The 17996-nt window shown below is 41.2% G+C and overlaps 1 protein-coding gene across 1 annotated transcript in view; it reads right to left on the bottom strand.

Annotated features, from left to right (window-relative positions):
- Positions 1-3683: 3683 nt before the first annotated feature.
- Positions 3684-17996, bottom strand: part of KCND2 (potassium voltage-gated channel subfamily D member 2) — a 307861-nt gene continuing 293548 nt past the window's right edge. The window contains exons 3-6 of the mRNA XM_044423054.1: positions 10792-10890; positions 8804-8899; positions 6677-6924; positions 3684-3861 (exon numbers count right to left, since the gene is read on the bottom strand). Of these exons, the coding sequence (XP_044278989.1) occupies positions 3684-3861; positions 6677-6924; positions 8804-8899; positions 10792-10890 (621 nt within the window). The remainder of the gene's footprint in view (positions 3862-6676; positions 6925-8803; positions 8900-10791; positions 10891-17996) is intronic.

Raw genomic sequence — 17996 nt, 5'->3', positions numbered from 1 at the left:
TCAAGCATGCGGATGTTTTATTTAAATTGTCCTCAGATGTCTGATTTATTCAGCATAACACATCTTGTTATACTGCCCTTCTAAAGTACAATACAAATTTCAGCCCGCCCACCCAAAAGTGGTCAAAAAACCCAACAACCTTGGTTTCTTTGTGGTGATACACAGAAATAATTACATTTCATTTACAGTACAGATGTATTTTACAGTCGCCAAGTCATTCACTACCAAAAAACAGCATTTAAATCACCTAAAACACTAAAATAATTTTTTAGCTGTTGAATTGGAGATGGTGGGGGCAAATAATCTTTTTGTATGAGTGATGAGCATTATACAACATTTTATCAAATTCAAAGGTAAATGATGAAATGAAGGTCCCATTGCAGAAATGTGACCTATTAAATGAGCAGTGCTGTTTCACTTTCCCATCTATACGGAATGCAGCATCATTAGAGACAAAATCTTGAAATTCCAGCATAGTTTTATTGGGCTTGCTTTACTTGGAACAGAGCTGGCCCTGATCAAGGTAAACATGGGAGAGGAAACAGGAGGTAGTGGGAAGGCTGTGGCATCCGTGGAACAAGACTGCCTCATGCACAAGGCTAAGGCATGGGGTTTCCTATTAAATCACTCTATGGTTGGAATTTGTTTTGTTTTCCTCTTACATAGCAGCCATATCTGAAACCAGGATGGCAGCGTTCTGTATTAAACCCTGTTCCTGTATGGAGATTGCATGTCCTGGAACAGGGGCTTTGTTTCCAGCAGCTTTCTGTGACTGCTATTTTCTGCTAGCAAATTAGCATACATTAATTTTATTAAGTTGTTACTTCTAAAGAAAGAAGCATTTGCAAATGGTTAACATTAGAACAACTTTAAATTTAGAAATTATTCTAGAACAAAAGTACAAACATAGTCAGTTATCATCCAAGTTAGTTGTGAGTACTCATTGTAGACTTTGAATTTCTGTCCTTTGCTTTACTGGAGTCCAATGCACAGTCATGAAGCAAACCAAAGACTAATGCACCATTATCTGGCGCACTGTATACAAAGTCAAGATAGGAGCTAAGGGTCACATTGACTGGTTGTCAGAATGGGATACTGTTTCTCTGATGGATGAATGACATGTTTCTGTGGCTTCAGAAGACTACAGAGGTAAATAAAAAACCATGAGCTGTAATAATGGGGGTGTGCCAGTGCAAGTTAATATTTGATTTAAAATGCCTATCATAATGTGATTTTCTCATTGAATAAGTTTGGTTATACATAACCAGCATGATAAAGGTGAACAGCTGGAAGTGAGATAAATGTACTCAAATCCTCTCCTTGAATTGACCTTGAAAGTCCCAGTATTGAAAGTTGGGTGAAAAATAGGCCCAATGATTCACCTCCGATAGCTGCACTCTTTCAAAAGGTTGCATCCATGTAATGAAACATACCTGCACGTGTGCCTCTCTGTCACGATCAGGTTGATGCCCCATTCCCAGAGGTGTTATGTGATGGTAATGATAGTTCCCTCTTCCATTCAAGGGAGATCAAAATCAAAGGAAGGTAATGCATTTGCAGCACCTACATCCAGTCCTGAAAGTTTTTTCCTTCAGCTGGTCATTGAGGAAAACAAGGCATGCGCCACCACAGTTTCTGCCATTTCCCTGCCCACTCCTGCAAGAAGAATTACTATTACGCTCATGCAGCAAGAGCCAGGCCCAGGTCAATTAGTCCACAAGATCTGGTGGAGAATGTGGCACCTCTACAGACACCATTCCCTCTGCTATAAATGACGACCTGATCCAACAATCTGGAAAAGTGAAATGTGTTCACTTAGTGTGATGCTGGCCACATAATACTACAGCAATTGATGCCACTAAATTGTACAAGACAAGTTGGTTGGGGATAGATGAGGATGGTATTTGATCACCAACATCCAATATATTAATTTTAATATGACATAGGCTGAGACAAGAAACCACTTAAAGACATCCTTACTTCCATACATTAGTGGATTCAATAATCAGATGAGGCTACATCTGGTAATGCATTATCATATAGGACCCTTGGTAATACTGGTGCTATACAAACCCATCTAGCAATTCCTCTAGAAGCACCTGCAAGGTTGGGTTGCGTGTTGTTGGTTAGAAGTACCTCTTTCCACTTGAAGAGTAGAAAACCACCATGCTCCTAAACAGATAGCAACTATTGAAGAAAGTCACATTTCTGGAAACAGCATTTTAAAAATCCTTTGGACAATGAAAGAAAAACAAATTTAAACAGAGAACCTTGTGTAGTAATCCTATGGCAGTACATTCTTTGAAGTTACCTACTGTTTTGCAGCATAGGGTCCAAGGCTTTTATTTTAACAGTAGTCCCTGCTAGGCTATCTTATTAAATGTTCTGAACTACAATGATTGAGTGATCCTCAGCAAATTGTAATTGCTTGTCTCCCAGTGGTCAGCTTCGCTTATAGTAGTACACAACAGCAGGTGAAATTTTAGAGATGTTAATCACTAAACCATGTTAGTGTTACTTTAGATGAGAACTACATTGTAACCCTACACTAGGAAGACTTTCATTTTGTTCAGGAAACATTAAAATGTACAATGGTATTAATGAAACTGGGCTTCTTTGCTAATTTATGGAAACCCTTGACATTCAAAGATGAAAGAAATTTAGCAAAAGGCAATGATTGGCTTAAGGGAATTAACAAGGTAATGAGTATTAAAGAAACATTTTAAGAAGACTTCTGTGGTACAACAGTTCTAGTTATGAAATTCTTTAAAACTTCCATATTACAGAGAATATTGTATTGTCTATCCATGTGGTTCTTTTATCTGTGTAGCTGGATTTGTGCAGTTATATAAATAAAAGCCTGATTCTGATACAACAGATGTACACTGAATTATTGCAGTTGTAACAGTACCGAGGAAGCAAGAGAAAACAATGATAAATACTAAACTAACAAAACACCTCAAGTTCACTAATGTGTGTGTCGAGTAAGAAATATTCATTTCCCTCCCGAAAGGAAGTTATTCATACAACCATGGAACATTAACAATCAGCTTTTTTGTAAGTGCACAGAAATGCCCCTTTTTCTACAGTAAAATGTTAACATGCCTATCCTGAAATAAACAACAGAAGTAAACTCAGATCACAGCTCCAAAGAATTTTCACATGCATTATGGTTGTGTTGCTTTCAATCAGTACAAATACAGTATAAGCCATTTTCTCTCTCTCACTCTTTTAAAGTCAGCTTGTCAACAAGATTCAGGGTTTATCAACAGGAAAAAAGAGAACACATTATCAAAACTTTGTTTCCATCCTTGATTTTGCATCCGGTTGGAACATAAATGGACTGATTAGTGTTTTTGTTTGTTTTGTTTTGTTTTAGATATTTTATTAAAAAGATTTTTTTCATGGTAAGAAGAAGCATCAATGGGAGACATTTCATTGTGCTCACAGAGTAAATCAAAAGAGTCACAGAAGAGTTTGCTCTGGAAAAGTTCAAGTGACACGTAGAAATTCCATTTGGTTGTCCACTGCACATCATCCCAATAGCGAAACCCCATAATGTTTTGTATCTCCAGAAACTTTCCGTCGCCTGTTGCCATTCCATTTCAGAAGGGCTTGTTTCAGCCTCCTCTCTTCAGAATCGCATTCCCTTTGCTGCAGTCCAGCTTCTAGTCTTAATTGTTTTATAAAGCAGATACTCTGACAATGTTTCCTCCTGAATACCCTGGGGATTCTGGCCTGTCATCTCCCGCGGGTGTAGTCGCAGGTGGCGTTGGAATGCTGATTATTGCTGTGGTTACATAAGGCTGCTCACAGTTTAGTTTAACACACTCTTCCATTTTGGCATTTAAACTGGATCGGCTACAAGAGGTTAAAAAGAAATCAGTGGGTACAAAATTATATAAAGCTTCCAGTTAGTGTTTTCAGTCACTTCTGAGATGGTGATGAACCATCCAAGATGCATGCAGGATGCAAATACAGCAGGACCCCCATATCCACTGGCTCGGTTACCACACTTTCAGCTAACTGCAGTTGACCTTGGCCCCAAAGAGAAGTTCTGAATTGCTGTAAAGTGCCAAAAAGGAATCACAAAGTTCCACAAAGTGCCAAAGGGAGGTCATAAAGTGCTTCTTGTAAGCGAAGGTTCTCAATTGAATAGGGAAAGATGAAATTTTATGCTGCGATAAGAATGAATGACATTATGAAAAAAATAGCGGTATATAGTATAAAGGGTTCAGTATTATCTGTTCAGGCATCTGCTGGGGGACTTGAACCGATCCACATGGATATGGGTGTCCAACTGTAAATGTATGTATCACTTTAAATGCTTATTCCACTGAACATCCATCAGTCTCAATACATTTACATGGACAAATAAAGCACTACATCCTTATCACACAGAATTAAAAACAAAGCAAGCAAACAAAAAAACAGCACTTGAAATACTGGCCAAGTCTGCAAAAGCACCACAAACCAAAGCAACATAGGGCTCTTTTGTGTCTGCTAGTCGCCGGGCTTTTATTTCGTGGTCCTCAATGTACACTCCCCACACTCCTGAGTTTTGCTTATGTGTCTAGGCAGGACTTTAGGTGCTTTTTTTTCTTTTTAGAATGGGAAACATGGCATTTAAGAATGAAAGTGAAAAAAGAGGTTATTTCTCTTGTGTGTTTGTGTTATTCCACTATACCACAATGCTACTTAGAGCTTATGTAGTGGAAACATAGGAAAGGAAACACTCCTGTATAGCGTTTCAATCTCCATTCTGTGACATAATAAAAATTAAAGTAAGTGGATTAACTGAGGCATAACAGCCTTTTGTAGAAAAGTTCCAAGTTGCTGGCCACATTTTAGGTAACTATTTGTTTTTGAGAATAACCCTCAGGTATTAATAACAGCTGTCCCAGTTGAAATATATACCGAGGTGTGGAAACCTGATTCCACAACAGTCTACCTGCCCACAAAATCTTCTGGTGCATCTCAGTGGAGCGACATCTTACAACAATGCAAAGAAGTGCCTCCAGGGAAGTAAAAGGGGCAGGTCCCTCAAGCGAGAGATCTATATGTGCATGTAAATGTATACGGATCTCTAGAATAGAATATACTGAGTTGGAGCCAGAACCTGCCTCCCACAAGAGGAAGTTCACTCTGACTGATTTTGGGGAATAGCCTCTTTTCCCCACACAACATTCAGCAAGGTTTCTTGGCTCTCTGTGTCCCAAATTCATGGGGTGGAGGAGCTACTGTGGGAAACAGGAGACTCTGCTTTGGCCAGAACAGCTGAGCCAGCTTAATTCTGGATACAGCTCATTGGGTGAGTTATCATGACATGATAAGCCTGCAATGGGTTGGGTGTTGGCTCACCAACCAAACAAATGATCTGTGGCTTGCCACGGCTTGGTTCCCTTTCTCGGTCCTGTTTCCAGCACCTAGCATGGCTCCCAGACACATCTATGGCAAAGCTCATTTCCCCAAAACTCATTTCCAGCAGCACCCTTTCTCCATATGGTTGGTCAATTGCAGATTGCCAAATGGAATAAGCTCTCCGAGCACTTGTGCTCCCAGTGACATGTTCACAATTTTTGAGGGGAGCGGGACAAAGGCTGGCTTATGCAAGCGCACAAGCATTCAAGCCAGCCTGTTCAGTATTTAACCAAGCATACCAATATCCTCTTCTTGTCAATGTCTTTATCAATTTCAGCCTCTTTGCATTCACTTTAACCCCTGCCCCAAAAGTCCTCTTCACCCACTTCCAAAGTAATCTGTCTGCTCCCAAAGAATTTTCTCCCGCAGTTGCCATCTGCCTTTAGCTCCTGTCCCATCATTTTCCTCTATTCCACTGTGCCATTTTCCTCTATTCCACTGTTTTTCAATGTCAGGTATACAAAGTAGTGAGGAAAAAAAAAAAAAAACAAATTTCAAGGCAGAGCAGTGAGACCAACAGGACAATTATGCAAATTGTATGGCAGAACAGCAAGGCAGTTCACAAAAAAATATGCAAATGTCATGGCAAAGCAGTAAAACTGAGGGAATTTAATATGAGTGTTTGTCATAACTAAGCATTAAGTTCAGGTTAGGCAGGTGAGAATCTTGCAGTGTATTAAAACATTAGTTGGAAATATTAAGTATAGAGATGAATATTTAAACCTCCTCCCATCTGTTTTGCCATCTGGGATCAACCGGTGTTTTTGTAGTCACAATATGAATAAATTGTTATGAAGAAATTCATCTACACAGTAACATTTTCCCAATAAGACCCTATTATAGTACGTATAATTAAAACTGCTTGCTGTGCTCTGAATTCTCACCTATCAAGGAAAGAAGCATGGCACAGGGAATAGCTTTGTGGAAAGATGTTGTTCCTCTTGAATTTATGGCAAACTATCAGTTCATAGATGGTTTACCACAATGAGAGGAGAAATTTAGAAAGTAGTAGTCAGTACAGCCTACCTTATACAGATGAGTTGCCATGATATTTGAAGCAAAGAACATGCATTCGTTTTTATTTCCCAGTTAAGCACACCAAATTTTTAAGAATAGGAAATCACTTGCCATCTAACATGGTAGAACACAAGCCCTTAACCAGAAGAAAACACAAACACACATGTATGCACACCATTCTTTGCCATGGACAGGTGTGAGCAGAAATTTCTGTTTAGAATCACGTATAAGGTTGTACCTGTTAGATAGAGGTGTCCTTTCCATGCATCTGATTTGAATGGTACTGAGTTCTTGGACACTACTTGGACGGCTGCCGGTGATGTTGGTGTTTGGGATGCGGAATGTCTTTTTATGTCGCCGTGAGCAGCAAGAACTTGTCACTCCTTGTTGAGAAGAAAGAGAAGGGCTGTGGCCAGACTGCCTGTTAACAGTAGAAACCTCCATGCAGCTTTCCTCGTAGGTTTGTTCATCCACAAACTCGTGATTCTGCTCAACAGGATTTGGAAACAAAAGCAGCATTAAAGTTGTCGGGTTTTTTTCAGTCTTGATGATGATGAATATACTGTTTTAAAAGTCTGAGGTAGGTTTTGCACTCCCTGCCTAAGATGAGGCTTCCTGGGTCACAGGAAGGTTTCCACACTGACAGACAGACAGGTAGAGGTCCTCTGGGCAGGTTTCCTTGCTGTAGGTGTGGAGGTCCATGAGGAGGAGTTACATGATATACATAGGTCAAGATAGGGCTACTTGCCTCAACCCTGCTCTCAGCTCACATGTTCATTAAACCGGAAGTGTATTTATTTGATAGTATATTATTTTAATAGTAATATAAAGTTTTTTAACAAATCAAAAATAGATACATGTTTTTAAAAATAAACAAACTGACATGCAAGTACTTCTGTGGATTCTAGACAACTTTGAATGTGTATTTATTTCCCAGAATGCTAGCTTCCATGCTACAAAGCATTCACTTTTAAAGCTGAGGGAAGACCCAAAAACAGATAGGGGGACTATAATAGCTTATATTTAAAATGTAATAGAAAAGTTCCATTGGTTTAGGTCACGTCCTAAAGTTCATTTAAGTTGCTCTTTGAATTCTGACAACAGCTTGCACCCTGGTACTTGAGTTTATTTATATATAAGCAATACAATAACATGATATTAACAGCAACCCAAAATAATTGTAAGGGAAAGGAATAGAAAGAAAAAATATATACTAAGGGGAAATCAATAATGGGTCTTCTAGGACACCTGAACAATAAAATAAAAGCATTAGAGTCCAAGCCCATGGAAACAGAGGATTAAGCCCTTAATGCACTTTATCAAGAGTGCCAAATTTGGCCACTCAGGGCATTTAACACTCAGCTCCATGCAATAGAAAAATCACAAAACCGTAGGTGTTATTCTGATGACAGGCAGGCACCTGATCAAGCTTCTAGGAACAGATGGAAACCATGGAACATTAAGTCATATCAACACCATATAAAGTGTCCTGTGTAAGAAGGCCCAGGTTTTCTAGTTACTGTAATTGTATATAAAAGTGAAAAATGAATGTGATTATAATAGGATTCATGGGATTAGGTCTAGCGGTTCTCCTTCAATCGAAGGGGGCCTCCTCTGACAGTAGAAGTTATTTCAGTCTAAGGAACACAGCTTTAGGAATCCAAACCACAAACTGCCCAGTAAGATGTTGCCAGCAGAACGGTCCTAGAGACTTTCAGAGATTGGTTCAGGGCTCCCTCTTTCTGGTGTCACCTTCCCCAGAGTTGCCGTGACCACTGCACCCATGCCCACACTGATCTCCCCTTGGGTCCTCCCACTGACATTTCAACATTTCTTCTCAAAGTCAAACCATTCTTGCAGATCAAAGGCTGGGAATGGCAAAAACAGGATTAGCAGAGGTCTATGTCAGAGCAGGTGGACTTGCTATTACTGAAATGTATTTTAATGTTAAATGCCACCTGAGGAACAGGGAAGGCTCCTGCCCTGGAAGGCAGCCTGTAAATATTCTAAATAGAAATAAAATACATAAGCCCAGTAAAGGAAGTCCGTGATTACTCCAGCTTCCTGTTGTCCTGACTTTTGCTCCAATACCTCCACCAGAAATTATCTGATTTGGCTGTCTTGTGTTAAAGGGAAGCAGTCGCCACTAAAACACAGCTCTATTCACAACAGAGCTAACAAGGTCCCAGATGAGTCCAGATTTATGGCACCAAAATAATTTCATAATAATATGATTCCACAAAATGTCTTTGCTGTAGTACAATGAAAATATTCAGCATCAGAGTAAGTTTTAACCAAGGAAAACTGTAAATCAATGCCATATTTATTTTTCACAGGTTACAAGGTGGCAGGTTTATCATCTTACCGTGGTTTTTTCCAGACAGTGAAGCAGGTGGTGGTGCTGGATTTCAAAGGAAGAACCAGCTTTGCTAACAAAGGCCTCTTGTTCTTCACCACTTAACTGTTAATACATTGAAGATTATATTATTGTCATTTGTGAATAAAAATGGGACTTTATCTCTAGGTTCTTGATCAAAGACTATCTTGTTTGACTGAAAAATGCTGCAATCCTTTATCAAATAAACAATTAGACTTTCTTTTAAAAATTCAAATTTTCCCTGAATAAATTGATTCATCTTCATTTTAAGAGTTGGTCTGAAGTTTAAGACAAGCCAAAGATTTAAGCCAATGGTCAGTTTGCAACAAATTACCATCATGGTGGCTTCATCATATCCATTGCAAAAGCAAATCAGCCATCTCAAACCAACCCTTAAAAATAGATTTGTGTTTTTAGAATAGAGATAATTGCACTTGCTCAGCTTATATCAATGAGACTTAAACACAATTGTGCAACTGATTCAGGGAAAACTAGTTATGCTTACAATCTAATCAAGTTGAACACAGCTAATTTAAATGCTACTGAGTTCAAGACCTGGTTTACAGGACTTGCTGAAAAATAACAACCACCTAACAAGGAACACAGATATAAAAATATCAAAATAGTAATGCAACTGCCGTTTTCCACTGCCTCCAAAATGTACAAGTGAATACCTTGGTATTCTTACTGCTCTATAGCTATCCTAAATAACTTGATTCCTCAGCTGGGAGATGAGGCAAAAAAGAGATCTACACCTCTGGAAGGCAGTTATTCCAGATGTGCTGAACTGCTACCCTTAGTGCAGATGATGTATTTTCCTGTATTAAGCAGGCAACTTCATGAAATGGCATGACTGGTCAGCCAGCAGGTGCTCATTTTGTATCCTTTTTCCCATATTGCTTTTCTTTCCATGCATGCACTGTGAAAATGAGTGATCAGCAGAGGAACAAGTTTTGAGTGAGAGGGCGATTAGCATTCACAAAAGAGTTAAAGTTGAACATATGAACAACGCTGCCCTCTTCCTCAACACATTTGTCACCTTCAGCTTACAGAGAGTGACAGTCTAAAGAGAAGAGCCTTCTGGATGCATGGAAGCTCCCTGTGAGAGCCAAATGCTGCATAATCTCCAGTGCAAACATATCCTTCGGTGCAAACATATCTCCCTTTCAGTAGAGATCAGAGATTACCTGGTATAAAAACTGTACCTTCAGAATAAAAGGCTTAAGTGAAGTATAAAGGGTGATGGAACCCAGCAAGCTGTTTGGGCACCCTACTCAATGGCATGTGTGGATTTAGATGTCCATGTGTCCTCTGATAACAGGTAACAGTGCTTTGTTTCAAGGCCAGCCAGAGGTCAACAGTGCTCTGCTTGGAAGGCATCCTCTACTTGAAGGGTCAAATCCAGATGAAAGACAAGGAACCTCCAGAAGGGTTAGCATGGACAATCAACACTGAGCACCTGGGCAACTGGCTGAAGAGGCAAGTACACAGCTTACCTGGTCACTGTCTTGCAACTATAGCCCCTTGTACCACATTTCAATGTGTATTAAAAGTATTCATTCTAAATTTACATAGACAAAGTGTAGGCAACATTTATGCAGATAAATGTCTTCTTTTGTCTTCTTTTTCAGTGATTCACAAGTGGTCACTCTAGTGTTGCCATGCATGTGTGGCAAGGGGAACTGCCTTTGATGGTACATCGGAAGCTCATATGAGAAATATGACTTTTGGAGTTGAGCAAGGGAAGCCTATTCCCTTAACAGAGACATCGGTAGACCTATGTGGGTCCAAACAGTAAATTGGACTCCAGCTAATGCTGGCCTTTCAGCAGCTTGTGTTATGAACAATTGTTCTCGTTTCTGCCTAAGGGTAGCTGTCCTGGTAAGTCTGGAGATAGCTCACCCTCTTCTGATGTGAAACAGAAAAAGCACTGCTGGGCTGCTACGAGAGTGTTTCTGGATTCAGCACGGACATACCTGCTGCAGCTGGTTACTGAGTAAGCCGTTTCGTTTGCTCTGCATGTAAGCATTGGCACTCCCACTCTTTGCCGCATGGATCCTAGCAAGTCTGGCTTTCTGTGTTGGGGGAAACCAATAAGAAAGAGAAGTGTCACTTGCTATTGTATCTATTGATCCCAGAGATGGCACAGCTAATTGGAGTTATTTCTCTGTGCATACCAGGCTCCCTAAACCACAGACGGGCATTCTTCAACCAGACAGTGTTTTCACATGTATAACGCAAATGAGCAAGAAGCGTTTGTTTCTCCCCACGCATCAGCCCACAAGAACAATGAATGGGCTTTGTGTCAGTGTTTACACATATTTGCACATTAGACTTGTTGTTTCTCCATTGCTTCTGGCAGTGTGATCACGCCATTGCTTGTATATTGAGGTGAGGAGCACTGCTTTCATCTCACATTAACAACACCATTGCTGATTCTTCTTCTAAAGGTTCCTGGAGGTGGCGGGGGGGGGGGGGCGAGGGACAATAGACCCAAACAACGTGTAGCTGCTGTGAAGTGTCACACATAATTGCTCGAAACGTTCCGAGTCGCCGAGGAACATCTGTGTAACACAAGGAGATCTTAACCAGTGGCTCTCCATTTATTTGAGTGTTGGGACTAGTAACAGGAACGCAGTACACACCATGGCCTGGTTTATGTTACTTGCCTTGGCTATGCTCCAGAGCATTTTGGCCCCTGAAGGATTCAAACAAACACATTTAGATTTCAATAGCCTACTTTAATTGCCATTATCAAGGGAAGTTAGACATTTCCACCTTAAGTATTAATAAACAGAACAATAATTTAATACATGCAAAATGCACTCTCTTGTCATTGTTGCAGGCATCTGTACTAAGATTCCCAGACCTAGTGGCTGAGAAACTGTTATCTAAGTAAGCTCTTGTTCTCATCACATTCCTTTGAATAGTTTAATGCTGTACTTGATTGACAACTGGATCTTAATGAAAGCTTTCACATGTTATCACAGGTGCCAAATTGGAAGAAAAGCTGGAAGCCCTGTTTTCACACTTCTTCCTTCTGCAACATTCAGAAAGGGCATTGTATGCCTTTGTTGTATACCTGCATGCTTGGGAATTTGTTTCATTTTCAGGATCTGATGCAGAAGAACCAGCTCTTTCTAGTATAAAGACATTTGCATCAGTTTCTATATTTAGCCACTCCAAAAAGGAGTTAAGATCTTTTTCTCACTCTGGAGATCAAAGTGTCCAAGGCCTCCTTTGTCAATACAATTTAAATTGATGCCTACACAGATTTGTTACAAGTTACCCTATGGAGTGCTGGGGTGTGATAAGGAGTGTTTGTTCCAGAACAAAACTGAATTACCAAGGCATGCTTGCCACCTTTTGAACTGGAGGTCTGAAGTGGAGGACAAGGAAGATAGAGAGGGATTGATCATACCATGAAGTCGTAATGACAAAGTCCTAGAATCAGTGTAAAAAGTCTGTCCCCACGTAATTTGTTGCACTGTAAATTTGCTTTGTCCTATGGAATGTACCTTGTTTCACCCATTTGAATAATCTGGAGCTGTTTGCTCTGCAAATATCTTTCTGACATACACAGGTCTTTCTCACACACTGCAGATTGCGTATGTGACGGTCATTCAGTGCATTCTTCTCTTCAGACAATAATGAGAAAGTTTTATAATAATTAGCTTAAGCTAGTAGTAGGGCTTTGCAAGCATGCGGTGAGTGGCGGGGGTGGCGGTCCAGGCAAAATGGCCAGTGATGTGGGATTACTGTACTTCCTCGAAACCTGAACCAGGGGAGACAGTGGTAGTTTCGGTGGCCTGATGGCTCAAGTTTCCATTTTAAAATTGAATCATTCACCAAATGTACTTCTGTCTCTGCTCAGCTCATGGCTTTTGACATACATAATAGAGTTGGCTAACATACTAGTTATGCATATCAATGGCTAGCTGCTGGTGAGGTGCTCCTGAGTAGGACTTGGAAAAATACTTCAAGGGTTCGAAAAGCCTATCCTAAAGGGATGCAAACTCTACAGCTCCAAACTCTACTTTGGCTCAGATCCAGAGAACAATTCCTGCCTTCTTTTCCCTTCCTTGCCAACCTTTGCTTCTGCCAAAATACCTTTTGTGCATGCCCCCCACTCCCCCAAAATTCTCTTTAATTAGCCAGAAGTGTATGTGGGACATGGGAAGAGGAACAGAGAATTGCCTCTCTATTCCACTCTCCATCTTCATCTTTGCGGTGTGCTGGTCCCTTGGATTTGCAATATTCCCAAAGCCTCTGAAGACAGTCCTTGAGAAGAATACAAATCCCAGGGAACACTGCAGCTTTCCTCTTGGCATACTGCCACCAAGCACACCAAGGTGATGGAGAGCAGAGAGCAGGGGGAGGGATAGGGATCGTCTCACTCTCCCTTTATCAATCTAGATCTTCTCCGGCCATTGCTGAGTAAAGGGGAAAGTACGAGAGTAATTAAGCAAGTGTTCTTCTACCCCAAAGAATGCAGGTAATTCCCAGCTCAGTCCAAGCTGAGCTCAAGATAGCTTGCCCATCTCTAAAAGAACCTTTATCCTTCTTTCACAAAAGGGAAGGAAAGGGAAAGGCAATCTGGCATTCTTGTACTAGCAGGCAGCCATCAGGCATTCTGTGTGTGTGTGTGTGTGTGTGTGTGTGTGTGTGTGTGTGTGTGTGAGAGAGAGAGAGAGAGAGAGAGAGAGAGAGAGAGAGAGAGAGAGAGAGAGAGAGAGTGTTTGGATGGCGGGCCCAATGGTCCTACCTCATCCTGATGAAGCCTAGGATCTAGAACATGTAGGGGTTCACTCTACCTTCTGAATAGGCCTGATGGTGGAGCATGGTGGCACCAGACTTGAAAATGGTTCTTGTAACTCTTGAGGTCCCAGAGAAAATTGGAAGGTATAGAGTTGGGATATGGGCCCTGGTGCTCCATTGCAGCTTGCTGGACCAGGATATCGCCTAAGGAAGTGGCCTCTGGCTAAATCTTCGCAATACGGAGTCTCAAAAGTCTCCATCTGCTCTAGGTTTCCTGCTTTCTCTGCTCCTCAGAGGAGATCTTATCTGGGCTAGAGTATTAGTCCTGCCAGGGTCTTCCTGATAGTGAGTTACATTCCTTCCTAGCCTTATTGATCCCAAAGATGACATGCAAGCTAAACACTAAAACACTAATTTCAAACGGTGTTTAAAAAGCAATAAAGAGTCAATGAAGTCTTTAGATTCATTCTGTATCTCCTGAACAAGGCATATTGCTCCAAGGATTTTGTAGGTAGGTTTCAGCAGAGTTGCTGTGTTAGAAGCAGTTTGTAGCTTCAAAGAAGAAGAAATGCTGGGCAGAGGAGGGGCTAGGAATGGGTAAGATTTTGGTTTGGTTTGCATCTTCCTGTTGCAAATACACCTAATTTGTACTCCCTGAACTAAAGCATGAGTTGGAAAACAGCTGTGTTTCAAAATCAGCTTCTTCCCAGATGTTGACCTAGAAATCAGCAGCTAAAAATGATGCATAAAAATACAGATATTAGGAAAAATGCATATTAAGAAAAAACTGAACACAAAAATGCTTTTGTACTATCTGGAACAATGTTTACATTTTATAAATGAACATTTTAAGCAAAACTACACACAATACTTTTTTGGGGGGAATATAAAATTTCAAAGATCCATTAAAATGCACGCACTTAGAATATTGTGTTCAAAAATATGCACAGAAGAAAGTACAGATGCCCAAGCATTCCCCTGTCACTTTAACAAATCTCCAATCTGGAAACGGGATGGAATGAATGTGCAAATCTGCCAGGCTTGCCAGAGATGACTTGGCAGGGTTACCCATCCTTAGAAATGGCAGAAGAGTTTCAGTATATGATTCTAATTCCAATGGCTCTGAGGGGTGGGTTGTGGGGAAAGCGGCAGAACTTTTAAGGCGTTTGCTGCTCCACCTTGCTGGCACAGCTTAGGAGTGAGTCAACTTACTCTTGAAGTAGCGAACAATAATAAGAGGTGAATAAAGAAGGCTGCCAAAAGTTTGAAGGGAAAATGTCAGCTGCTGCTTTAAGATGTGCAAATTGAACAGTGGGAAGCCAACATTAAAGATTACAAGCTCAGTGAGAAAGAGACAGTTTTCTTAGGATCAAATACAGCCTCTCCTTGGTCTCCTGGAATGTGAGAGGTTGTACCTTTTTCTAGTCAGGTTTATGGCAAAATCTCTGCACAGGATGCTGCCATTTTTAATGTGTTTGCAAGCTTAAATCAAATACTTTTAATACATGAAGTAGAAGGAAAAGCTTTCCAGGTGTCAGTTCAGGCCAGCTTATAAAAGGGGCATGGCCTGAAGATTTGTTTCATTCAAATGCAAGGACTATGAGTCAGTGAACATGAATCAGGTTGGAGTTTCAATGCTGCCCAGGATGAAGATGCTTGGTGTGGAGAGGTATGTGTGAAAAGGCTCTAGGTGCATCAGTGTAATGTAGCTGCAAGAAAAGGCAATGCCAGCTCAGTGTAGTGCCAGATCAAGGGAATAATAAATTCCATCTTATTTTGCATTAGCCAGGCCACACCTGCAGTAACATACCCAGTTCTGGAGGCCACATTTTAAGAAGGATGGTGACCAAGTGAAATGTGTCTGGAAACCAAGTCCTATGAGGAAAAGTGGGGAAAATGTGGATAAATTTAGTCCAGAGAAAATAATATTAAAGAGACTCTGAAAAGCTGCCAGCAGAAAATGAAGCAGCCTTTTCTCTGTGGCCCCAGAGGCAGGACTAGAAGCAAGAACCAGAGATGGCAGGACAGCAGGTTTCAGTGAAGCCTGATTGGATGATAAGTGCTGACTGGCAGTCAAACAAGCTGTCCCAGGAATGTGTGGGCTCCCCTTCTGTAGAGATATTTAAGGAAAGATTGGATAACGACCCATTGGGGATGCTATAGTCACATCTGGCATTTGCAGATCCTAGGTTGGACTATATGTTCTCTATGGTCTCTTCCATTTCTATCCTTCCAGAGAAAAGGCAAACCTTTTATCTTGCAGACAACTCAGTTCAAAGTGCATCCTACACATTCTGAGAGCACAGATGATGATAACTTATCCTGCCAATCCGACCCTTGGGGCAAATGCCTCAAACCACCTTATAGCAGGGCCAGTCTGGACTCACCCAAATACCTCATCCCATATTGTCACCAACTTGAATCATGTGGATTGTTCTTGAGAGAGTCTGGGCAGATCTGAAGTGGAATATTTTCCTATCCTCTCTCTCTTGCAAGTGTGTGTGTAAACCATCTATGTAAAACCAAAGTGGGAAAGAACAGCATGTTTTCTGGTAGGTCCCCTGGTGCTTTGCAGCATACGGCCCGTAGCAATATTAAATCTTTGAGATGCGATATTAATGGCAGGTGCAATCTGTGGGCAATTCACTTTTTTCCAAGAAGCGTTCCAAACAAATACATGCCCAGTAAATATCACTTAGTTGCTCTTGAAATTACTCCTGTCATTTTTTTCTCATGCTGCTGGTGCACTACTAATCATAGAACAGGCTGCCAAAATTGAACTTATCAGTTACTGTTCCTATTCAGCTGCTTTTGACAGAATTCACTGGGGCGATTTAATATGTTTAGTCCCTGAGAGGTGCCAGGTGGAGAAAGGATGGTTTCTGTATGTCATCAGAGAATGAAAAGGACTGTATTTTTCCCATTAGCATCTGCCATCTGAGTGTTTTGTCAGGTGCAGTGGAAGGGCCTGGGCTTTGATTTAGCCAATGCAAAGCACTCTCTTTTTTGTGCAGTAGGGAAAAAATCCACTCAGAAGAAAACAGGTACTACAGGAGCAAGTCATCTCTCTTTCCTGTGATGTTTTCCATTTCTTCCCTTAATCAGCTGAGTGCTGACACTGTGTAAAGGCAGCAGCGAGCCTTGCAGTCTGTGGAGCAAAGGCAGAACACCTAAGATTAAAGACCTTTCTTTGCACCTCCAAAACTGCTAACGCTGACTTGACAAATGGCTGTTTTTGGACACCCGTGCCCTCTCCCTGCTAAACACACGCGCCTTTTGCCACTCCATATTCTGATGTTTCTGGCTGAATATATGTACTGAGTATGTAGTGTGCTGACCAAAATGGAATCCATCTGGCCAGTTCTGGTCTTTGACATTTTCTCAACTGTGGTAAGAGCTTAAAATGGTGCCTCTCTTCCATTCAGTTCTTGAACGGCACAGAGCTGGAATCTGGGAAATGGAAGATGGCACTCCCTTTGGAATCTGCTGCCCAGAGCAACTGTTTCCTCTTGATTCATAGTATATCTGGCCCCGGAACCTTAGCAGTGAACTTGATCTCACATTTTTTTCCACCTATCTGGAATCTGGAATCTCTAAAAATGTTGGTTCTCTGGGAGAATATGCTCCATGGCAAGTATGAGTATATTTCTAGCTTGCTGTCAAAATGTGTACCCTACGGTTGGCACTGGTGGCAGGTTCTGGATGGACCTTGGCCAAGACACCTTCCCTCAGTGGGTGGACCTTCTCAACACCATCCTACCAGCTGCTCCTGCTCCTCATTTTCCTTCTCATCATGGCTCCCACATGCTTGCTTGACAAGCAGAGAGCTGCTACACAAGTGGGCAGTGGCATCTGCTCCTCCTCATGCTCTCCTCATTGTTTGGGCTGGAGCAAGAGATAGATAAGGAGGGAGGTGGTGAGTGGGAAGAGGAGGACGAACTGCAGGAGGCTCTTGTCAGTGGATCCTGTAGGACCTCAGCAGGTGCTCAGCAATACCAGCATTACTTTCCTTGCTCACATGCTATAACTTCTGTGATGACGTCATAAAGCAGGGCCATAAAGCAGGGCTATTGTGTGGATGAATGTTCGGAAGTTTGGATCTCTAGTAAATCTATGATGGGCTCAGAGTATCTGGACTGTTTAGTTGATTTCCCCGTCATAATACGTATGTGCAACAACTTTGGAAGCGCTTTGCTTTTATTAATGCCTCTGTGTTTGGTGTTAGATTTTTCCTGCATTTTAGGGGACACAGTCCTACCAGCCCTCCCCCACACTGTGTGGTTAAGAGGTTTTTAAAATTGCTAATCCTCTTAATGAAGACTCTATCAGATTTTTATAAAGGAGACTGACTGGATTTAACATGCAAAGCATTGCACTGAACTGCTGTTCCTACAGCACTAATTGTTTAGGCAGAAAATTTTGC

This window comes from Varanus komodoensis, unplaced genomic scaffold, assembly GCF_004798865.1.
Source record: "Varanus komodoensis strain SLA01 unplaced genomic scaffold, ASM479886v1 scaffold13_1, whole genome shotgun sequence".
Taxonomy (NCBI): domain Eukaryota; kingdom Metazoa; phylum Chordata; class Lepidosauria; order Squamata; family Varanidae; genus Varanus; species Varanus komodoensis.
This window is presented reverse-complemented; position numbering and strand designations above follow the sequence as displayed.